General features: G+C 48.3%; 1 protein-coding gene across 2 annotated transcripts in view; it reads left to right on the plus strand.

The window, feature by feature from the left end:
- LOC102087515 (collagen alpha-1(VII) chain) overlaps window positions 1-8601 on the plus strand; it is a 120510-nt gene extending 111909 nt beyond the window's left edge. For both annotated transcript variants that reach the window (XM_065049330.1, XM_065049331.1), the window contains 4 exons: window positions 2202-2369; window positions 5181-5252; window positions 6172-6342; window positions 8268-8601. In XM_065049330.1, coding sequence (XP_064905402.1) covers window positions 2202-2369; window positions 5181-5252; window positions 6172-6342; window positions 8268-8281 — 425 coding nt within the window. In that variant the 3' untranslated portion in view covers window positions 8282-8601. The remainder of the gene's footprint in view (window positions 1-2201; window positions 2370-5180; window positions 5253-6171; window positions 6343-8267) is intronic.
- Window positions 8602-10179: the final 1578 nt, after the last annotated feature.

Genomic DNA, 10179 nt, shown 5'->3' on the forward strand with positions numbered 1-10179 from the left:
AACAGGGTTGAGAGGGACGACGAGGGTCTCCTGCTTCTACCCTCTACTGCAAGACAGGATCAAAGCTGTTCCTAACACAGGAACACCTCTCCCTGCCCACGAAACAGATCTTGTTGCTCCACCATCCCAAACCATCAACGTGATAAGCTCCAGTGCAGGTGTCTGTTCATCATTTAAGCTCCCATTGTGAATATCTAATGCACATGGTCCATGGAGTCTGGAGGCCAAATCTGCCAACCTCAAAAGAGACACCCACGTTCATTCAGGGGCTCATCATCTGTGCTTCAGGGAGGACCTGGTTCTTCTGTGTCTTTGTCTAGTGATTCAGGGTCTAGTTTTTCCATGGGAGATACTGAACCAGGCTCTGGATCTCAGCTGGCCATAGTAGGCTCTGGAGACACTCAGTTCACATGAAGGCACCTGGAGGAAAGCTTCCAACTCTGGATCTGATCCTCATCCCTGGGTGTTGACCTAGTTGCCCATGTAGAAACCAGATTACATATCCTGCTGGATCCTCTCCAGATCTGTCTCACAGATCTGTGTCGTATCTGTCAACCCAGCTTTGATACCTCGGTTGCCCTGTGACATCTCATCTAATCTGAGTGTTTCCTACTAGGAAAGGCCACCATTAGACCTGGAAAGGGTCCCACACTACAGTGTGTTTTTAATGTTTTAAACAGGAATAGACAAAGGAGTAACTCCAGGACAGCAATTTGATTTCAAATTGCAGTGAACTCATGTTTTCCAGGAATGGATTTGCTTTAATTTTTCCTTTATAACTCTTACATTATATATGTGTATATATATCTATATTTTAGCCTTCATAACACATTGTTTCATAGTGTACAAAAGCAGAGCATTTTACAAAGCAAGGACTTTAACAGAGAGGTGGATGAAGAAGCCCCAACCTTGTCCTGGACATAAGAATCCAGTATAATTGTAGGTGCCTGGGGTAGCTGGGAGCTCTCCTGGTGTGGGATATTCCTAGTTACGCTAGACATGAGATAGTCCTTTCTAGGTTCTGTTTCCCCTCCTGCTCTGTGTTTAGAATGCAAATCTGTCAGGGTAGGCATCACCTCTCCCTGTTGTCTATCCATGGTCCCATAGCTTGAATGTAAATAAATCTGTAATGCAAATAAATCAGAGCAAATGAATCCTGCAGTGGATGCTCTTGGACACAGAAGCCTCTATGCTCCTGCAAAGGACAACCCTCGCTGAAGTGTTTTGCCTTCATGACTCAGATGTTACCCAAGGGCCCTGCTTGTTATCTGGCTGGTCAGTCCTTCAGCCAAGAGCACGTGGTCCTTTCCATCCCTCATTCCCAGAGGATCATTAGTTAAAACAGTAAGTTAGTGAAGGAAAACAGACCAGATAAAACACACAGTGAACACATCACAGAGCATTATTCTGGGTTTACTTCAGTCTGCTGGTCCATATTGCTTCAAAACAGGTTTTTCCGTTCACTTTGCACAACCAGGCCCCACTAGATCTACTGTCCTCTACCTGCAAACTCTGCACATCCACCATAAAAACAGAACTCCTAAAATACCTGCTGTGCTAATGTGCCTGCCAGCCTGGTCCAGATCACGGTTGTCCCTCAAGGCGCGGGACATCAGATATCCCCAGTGTGGAGGATGGTGGAGCCACAGCCTCATACACATCCAGACACACAGCTGGATGTGCGTAACTTAACAAGTCTGACCTGAGAAAACTGGCAGTGCTCAGCACTTCAGGGGACTTAACCCATGGAGATGCTGATCCAGCAGCGTTTAATTATCCACGTAGACTTGATTATGACTCCATCCCATTTGACATTGGGCACATGCCCATGCTGTCATGGAGGTCCCAAGAAAGCCCAGCACACTTCTTGGGAACCACTTCCTCAAAAACAGCTCTATTCTGAATAAGTTTAGTGTGTTCCCTGCTCCCTTTCTTGAGAAGACAGTAGACAGTACAATCTCTCCTTAATTGCTTGCCCTTCTCTAGGGTACACGTGATTTGGAAGTAGTTTTTCTACCCTGACCACGTACCCAATGGTCTGTAGGCTTTGGCCAATGAGACATTGTGTTGTGACTTGTCTCCCATACTGTATTTTGCAGTGGCAGTAATTTTGTTGAGCTACAACCATTTATCGAAGCATGGTGACTTCCAAAATGTGGCACCAGATTTCATCTTCACTGAACCAACAATTAAATCCACAGGTCTGGAGGCAGCTGAAATCACCAGGCAACTCCATGGGTATTTTCCACCTCGGGAACACACCGGAAGAGATGGTGAAAGCCAGGAAGAAATGCTTAACAAAACTCAGAGTGTGACCACATCGGTGACTTCAGTGAAGCCCTTCATGGAGCCACCTCCATTTATTGCAGGTAAGTGCAGCTGTGGGGCTGCGTGCTTCCCATCCAGCCATGACATCCAGTATCTTCTGGAGCACTCCATGAACCCAGCGCTAAATTCTATACCCTGAGACTGGAAAGAAATAAGGCAGTGATGGGATTTCCAATGAGGGGTCCCACACTGCGATGCTCCTGTGCTGAAAAGGTGCTGGTCTGTGAACACAATGTGAGTTGTGAGTTGATGGCCCTAGTGGGTGAGGGAAAATTCAAATATGTGTGATCTCAGTGATGACCACCTTCAAAAGGATGCATTTTGAAAGGCTGGAAGGAAGCAGCCATTTTCAAGCTGATTTTGTTCCCCTCTCCTCACTATGTTCTTTGCAACTTCTAGTAAAGCTTCCTGTCAGCCAGAAATTACATCTCTGAGACCAAACACTCGAGCTATTACAGACTATTTCTGTCCAGGGCCTCATAAAACCTTTAATGGGTAAAACTGCTGATTACAGCTAATGGGAAAACAACGGGCTCTATTTCTGTCCATTTGTGTTGCCCAAGAGATTGGGGGAGAGAGAATGGCCAAGGTCCTGCCCTGAAGACACGTGCAATACAGACCTGCCTGTACACGAACGCCAGTGAGTTTGTGGCATCTCCTCACACCACATTTACTGCTACACCAGGCAACGGGACAGGACAAGAGCATGATCCAAGACTGAACATGGTATTATCAAGCTCCTAATAGGATCTTGAGCAGCACCAGCCAGCCAAGGTGCAACCATCATTTTTGGGGATGAAGACTGCTCGGCCATAGGGAGGTGAATTATGTCCTGCTACTTGCCCAGGGGCTGGAGGGAGGTTTGTGGCCCATTCTGTAAGCATAGATGGGTTGGTTCCTCAGGAGGCTCCAGGACCACCTCGGGATGAACTGGGACACAGTGACCAGGTGGAAAAACCAAGAGATGAGCCTGATGGACACAGGGAAATCCTTTAATACCTGGCTGAGAACGGCCATCTTTCCAGGGAAAGGATAGGATGGGGCAGTTTTAGCTGCAGTTCAGATCATCTACCCTTTCTTCTGGTCATGAACCACTATGGGGAACATTACGATGAGGGAATGCTTGGTCCGTCTTCATGCAGACCTGATGAGCATTATGGTCTCCTTGGCAAAGAAGAGTTACCAGTTGGCTATCGCCCTTCTGTCTCTATGGGATAATGGCTCATGGGTGGCTTTTCCAGACCCTGTGGTCCTGCCCATCCCCTGGGACGCTGATGGAGGCAACAAGCAGCCTTTGACTTGACTGGCTTGAGGGTTTTCTGGGTATCTCTACCCTAAATTTTAGCAGCAACCTGGAAATGACCTTCGCCCAGAAGGATTCATGTGAGCTGTCCTCCTCTAGGTCCATCACATCTTCAAATCCGTGCCACAGCCACCCATGGACCCTCTGACCTCATCAGAGCTGGGCTTTAAGTCTTGAGGGGAATAGGGGAATATGGGCTTGCTTGTGGAGATCTTTCTGCATTTGGTGCTCAAAGTCCAAACGCACTGCAAGACAGGACAGGACTCAAAAGGAGTGAGAGTTTAGACTTCTTTCCTGCAATTCATAAAGTCAGAAATTAAGATATGCTCAGATTTTGTCACCAGGAGGAGTAACTGGGTACCAGTAGTTGGGTAGCATGGATGGATCTGTCATTGGCACAGGCAAGGGAACGGCATCAGTGCTTTATCTCAGAGAAGAAGATGCTCAGAGGGTCAGATTCATCCCAGCAGAATGGAGCCATCTAAAATACAACGTCCATACGTCGATCCTGCACAAACTCTGTTCCCCCAGCATCTACGGCACAAAGCTTTCTGCAGACCGGCCATGCAGCAGATGGGTGGTCAAGCAGCACAAAAGCTGGCCAGTCAGCTCACTGATTGGTCAACCAGCACATGGGTTGGCCAACCTGTACTTCTACTCTAGAAATAATTCTTTAAAGAAAAAACACATTGCACTTTCACACTAAGCAAGACACCCCAATGTCACATACTTTTATACCCCAAAACAAGTTGTAGCCTATACAAGCTGTTGACCTACAGTTTATATGCATTGACATTTATTACCCGTCATGGCCCTTTCCCAGAGTTTTGGGAAGAGTTTTAAGTCAAACCCATTGGTGTTGACCTGTGTAATCTGCTAAGAACCAAACATATTCCCCAAATCCAGCTAAGTCTAGAACCTGATCCTAACCATCATCACCTTCATCCTCCCTACCCCCAAGCACTCTCCTGATGTCTGTGTCGCACATTGAAGACGTCAAACATCTGGGTTTAAACTCGCTTTATATCAAGGCAGCACTTGGGATCTGGGCAGTTTCAGATCGATGGGGCCCACCACATGTTATTGAATCGCAGCTGCAGCCGTTGCCAGCCGACAATCCCATTAAAGCCCGGCTCTGAGGCAGGAGGGCTCATAAATTGCCCTGCTAAGCAATGAGTGAGGAGAGACGCTCTAAATGTTAACAGGATTCTGCAATCGGAGGGTTATTACTGCCAGATTACAATCGCTCCTGGCTTTTCAAAGCTCGCAGACTTACAAAACTCTGGCCTGACATTTATCTCCTGCAAACAACCACAAATACTTCCAGTTTCTCTGACTAACACCCAACCTTTCTCCCTGAGTTGTTTAACACCATTAAGAATTTTATTGCCGCCGGTTTCTCCCTCCCCTCACCAATTGCTCTGTGACATTTATTAAGAGAACTTGTTAGCCGTCAGGAAGCCATGTTAGGCTTCAATGATCTATATTTAAATGGTGGCTAATTTGTTTGCATGGCCTCGTTATGTTTGATTTCCATTTGCTTCCCCAGCAGCTCCTCGGGCACAGCAGATAACCAGTCCCTCTCAGCACAAGCGCCGAGTAGCCCACAGTCCATTACCAGGTGAAATGCACTGAATTAAGTGACATTTGGGGAAGTCACTTCCCCAGGCGGGAAGTGCTTTTTTGGCATTGAGATCAAGGGAATGTGGCACTGAAAGGGTTACACGTGCCAGCACACAGAGGCTCAAAACTCAGTTCTGGACTTGGCTTAAATCAGCTGCTTTTGACCCAGGGCGTTGAGATGGTGGTGAACAAAATGGAGGGTGTTTTTACCCCATTCAGTGTGGTCCTGCTCCACCAGGAAAATGTGGTGAGAGCCCCACCAGGCAGCACCCCAAATGTAACTGCCCCTGTGAAGTCCCCCCCAGGACAGACTTTTTAGCAGAACTTGTTATAAAAAGACAAGGGTGATGGTTTCAAACTAAAAGAGGGGAGATTCCAGCCAGACATAAGGAAGAAATTGTTGGCCCTGAGGGTGGTGAGAGCCTGGCCCAGGTTGGCCAGAGAGGTGGTGGATGAACCATCCCTGCAGACATCCCAGGCCAGGCTGGACAGGGCTCTGAGCAACCTGAGATGGTGAAGATGTCCCTACTCATGGCATGGGTTGGACTGGATGAGATTTGAAGGTCCCTTCAACCCAAACCATCCTCTGATTCTATGACCCAGAGATTAATAACCCCCTTATAGAGGTCAGAGAGTACCATGGTGGGCACCACAGGGGTGGACAGTGCCATGGAGCAACCAGGAGCCTTGTGCTTGTCCCACTGTGGAAGTCCACTGCCAGATGCCCCACCTTGTTCCTTGCTGTGCCCTTTGCTCTGCCAACCCCATCACTTTGGGGTGAAGTGTTGATTGCGGGGCAGTGGGGGTCCCTGGACCAGCCCCACATATTTGCCCAGGGTGGGATGGAGGTGGCAGAGTGTGGCCTCTTCCCACCTGGGTCCAATATACAAGTAGGTGTGGGGGATGTTTCTCTGCAGCCTCCTGCTTGCAGCCGATGGACGAGGGTTCCTGCCAGAATTACGTCCTACTCTGGTACTACCACACAGAATCAAACACCTGCCGGCCCTTCATCTTCGGGGGATGCCGAGGGAACAGCAACCGCTTCGAAACCAAGTGGAGATGTGAGCGACGGTGCAAAACCTCGGCAGGTAAGGCAGCCCCTGAGCCCTCCAACCCTCCTCCTCCTCCAACCAGGAGTGAAGTCAAAGCAGGAAAAACCACCCATGATCTGCCAACCTCCATTGACTTACGGTGCCCCACCAGGACCAAGAGAGGACTTGGAGGTATGCCTCTAGTTTGCAAGGTTTTGTTCCCCTCGCAATCCCAGCTCACTTTGGTCCTCCCCAGCCCCTCCTAGGTGCTCCTGAACATCTCTTCTCTTCGGTCATCTTTCTTGATGGGATGCGGGTGGACCTGTAGGAGACAAGGAGAGTCAGTCAGTGCTGGGTCCTGATAGTCCTGATAGTTTGCACATCTTGAGCTCAGTCACCTTGTGCCTTCTGAGGGCTGAGGTTTGAAGGTATTTGGGGGCTGGTGCCCTCTGAGTCCTGGACTGCTCCATCCAAGCATCTCTCTGGCACCTCCAGCCACCAAGTGCCGTGGGCAGAGCCTGAAGCTGGTGGAGCTGCCCCAATCCAGACCATCTTGTGATCCCCGCACTGACCTCATCCAGAGGTTCAATGGGAAAAAAACACTCCTGGAAGTCCAACTGGGGTCCCATTGCCAGATCTAGGGTTCATGGGATCAGTCTGGGTGGCTCTTCATCATCTCCAGGCATGTGGTAGCTCACCACAGGGAATATGAGCTCCTGACAGTAATGCAAATGCTACTGATGCCAAGCAGTGCACTAGCTGTGGCTGAAACCAGCCTTCCCAGAAAGATGCTCCACTCTCAGCCTTTCCTCTGCATGGAGACAACCCCTCTGGGCATCAGGTGAAATGCATTAGTTCTCCACAATACATTAAAAAACACTGGTGAAGTTCATCGCCTCTGTTTTTGAATTCATGTTAAAAAAAAAGAGAAAGAAATTAAAGGTGGAGATCTATAATTTCAGGTTCATTTCAGAGTTTTCAGGTGATCTGTATTGCATAGAATCATATTACAGAATCATAGAATAGTTTGGGTTGGGAGTGACCTTCAAAGGTCCTCTAGTCCAACCCCTCTGCAATGAGTAGGGCTATCTTCAACAAGATTTTGTTGGCTGTTTTTTAGACGAGCACCTATTATGCATAAAATCGAGACCATCGCACAGGCTGTTATCATCCACTTGTGTCTTTCTGATATGCAATGAACTTTCTGATATGCAATGGGCTTCCCATTCTGCAAGGAGGAAGGTAGCGTGAGTATTCATTGTTCTAAATCCAGTTTAGGACAGGTGACACCATCATGGAGAGCTGAAGTGTTCTCTGGGGAGGAGGAAGGACTTTCTGGACAGGAAGGAGTGATTCGCAGCCCCAGAGCAGCCAGTCCAAAGTGGGTGCCATCTTCTGTCTCCCTACACTACAAGGGTTAGCATCGCTCCTTGGGCTCCACAGGGAGCCCATCTTTGTTGACCATAAAGGCAGTCAAGGTAGACCAGTTGGCCCATTTAGCCTGGTCAGTGCCCACATTTGGTGTCCTCCTTCTTTGCAAGATACTGCATGAGGGGAAGCCACTCTCAGTGCTTGAAATCCAGTCCCAGCAGCACCAGGTAATAAGTGAACCTCTTCCCAGCCAACACTTTACCCAGGGCATATGCATTAAGATATAGTATAGGCTTCACAAAGCAGCTGTAGATACCTCCAGCACTGTGTCTGCACTCCCTTTGTGGAGAGTCATCCAAAACCAAGCTAGGTCTGTGTGTCCTCTATGTTCCCATTTCTCCTGGCCATCACTAAATGGTGCCAGGACCTGGCCTGGATCAGGACACTTGCTTTATGTATGTCTGACATGTGACATAACCTGACATAGACAACATCATGATGTGAGGGACCTCCCAAGCCACTGTGAGCATGTGAGGCCCAAGAAGAAGCCAAAGCTGCAGCCAACACCCAACATCCCCTTTGTTTTCTCTTTCCTTGCTATCGAAAACCAGTCAGAGGGACATGATCAGCTGCAATTGCCGTGTTTAAATCAAAGAGAAATGGAGCTGTGTGAAGTGTCTCCAGGACACCTCAGAGACTGGACAAGCAAGACAAACCATTTAAAATGAAGAGACAAGGGACGTTTTAAAAAAGATGTTGTAAAACTGTAATTATGGGCAGGAAAGAAAGTGGTATGAGGAGAGTGAAACATCTGATTGCAGAGATCTGAAAGCAGAGATGTCCAGAGACTCACAACTGCACCACCTGCCCTGCAGAACTACTGTGCAAAACCAGGTGACATACCTCTGAGTTTATTTTTGTAAAATAAAAGTGTGTTAATGCTGACATGTGTGATTGTAGTTCATAATTCATCTGGAAGCAGGAACTCTTCGAGAAAGACAGAGAGAAAGGTGGTAATTTCTATTTCCCCATGTCAGACTGGGTGGGCAAGTTGAGCCTCATCCCATGGCCTTTCATAGAATCATAGAATAGAATCATCGAATCATTTTGGTTGGGAAAAGACCCTCAAGATCATGGAGTACAACCATTAACGAAACAGTGCCACTAAACCATGCCCATGAGAACCTCATCTCTGCATCTGTCCAACCCTCCAGGGCTGGTGACTCCAGCACTGCCCTGGGCAGCCTGTTCCAATGCCCCACAGCTCTCTGGGGAAGAAATTGTTCCCACATCCAACCTCAACCTCCCCTGGCGCAACTTGAGGCCGTTTCCTCTGCTCCTGGCGCTTGTTCCTGGGGAGCAGAGCCCGACCCCCCCTGGCTCCAAGCTCCTTTCAGGCAGTTCAGAGATCAGAAGGTCTCCCCTCAGCTCCTGTTCTCCAGCTGAACCCCCCAGGTCCCTCAGCCACTCCATCACACTTGTGCTCTAGACCCTCAGCTTGACCCTGAACTCCTCATGGCCTTTAGCAAGTCTCACCTTCTTCACTTGACCATTCCCTGGACAGATGAAAAGGAGCCGTTCCAAATTGTATGGTAAGAAGAAAACAGAGTCCAAAACCAGGCTTCTCCCTGCAAAATGCCACCCCCAGGTTCTTGAGGTGTCTGGAGCTGGTGCCTGGAGAGGTATGGAAATCCAACAAGTGGGAGGTTAAACCTCTGGGTTTTGGTGGCCACATGGACCCAGCTGAGAGGGATCCTATCTGACAGCATCTCTTCCGAGCGCACATCATGGGACAGCCTGCCAGCCTCTGGGAAGGGTCACAACAATTCTGATGGCACAAAAGTCTCTTCTGGCTTTTTAAATACTTACAGTTTCCCAAAGAAACAGCAAAAGCAAAAGGCTCTACCTTCCCCGTGAGGAAAATTACTGTCAGGTTGCAACCACGTAGAAAACATGGTGTCTAAAAATGACACCTCTCAGTTGGCCATGTCACTGCTGCCCACATTACCAGCTTGGCATGGCTCTCCCCAAAATTTTGGTGCTAGAATTTTGGGTTCCCCATCCTTAGCCTGGGGAGCCCCGCTGTGAGCACCCATGGGTGCAAGCCACGATTCCTCTCACCATTGCAGGTCCCCAATAAACAAGCCAAAAACTTCATTGCGCTTTCAAGGATTGCGCTGGGAACTGCTTTTTCTCTGAACACCCTTCATGGGAACATAATGGCTAAATGGGTATTTCTGGCGGAGCAGGATTGTTGTGGAGCTGGTTGGGAAGTCAGTGGGTGTTATTAAATGTTCTCTGCACAGTTTGGTAAGGTTGAGCTCACATCTCCCAGTTTTAGGGTTGCTTCATTGCTACTGGTAGCACAGGTAGAAGAAGGACTCCCCTTACCCATAATGTCCCAGGCCCCAAGTGATGACCAGCAGAGTTTTTTTGGATTTTTATTCCACCAACAGCTAAAATCTGTTTTACCGAAAAAAACCAAAAAAATTAGAATTTGGTAAATGTTGGCAATGAGGCAAA

This window comes from Columba livia, chromosome 1 (genome assembly GCF_036013475.1).
Source record: "Columba livia isolate bColLiv1 breed racing homer chromosome 1, bColLiv1.pat.W.v2, whole genome shotgun sequence".
Taxonomy (NCBI): Eukaryota; Metazoa; Chordata; class Aves; order Columbiformes; family Columbidae; genus Columba; species Columba livia.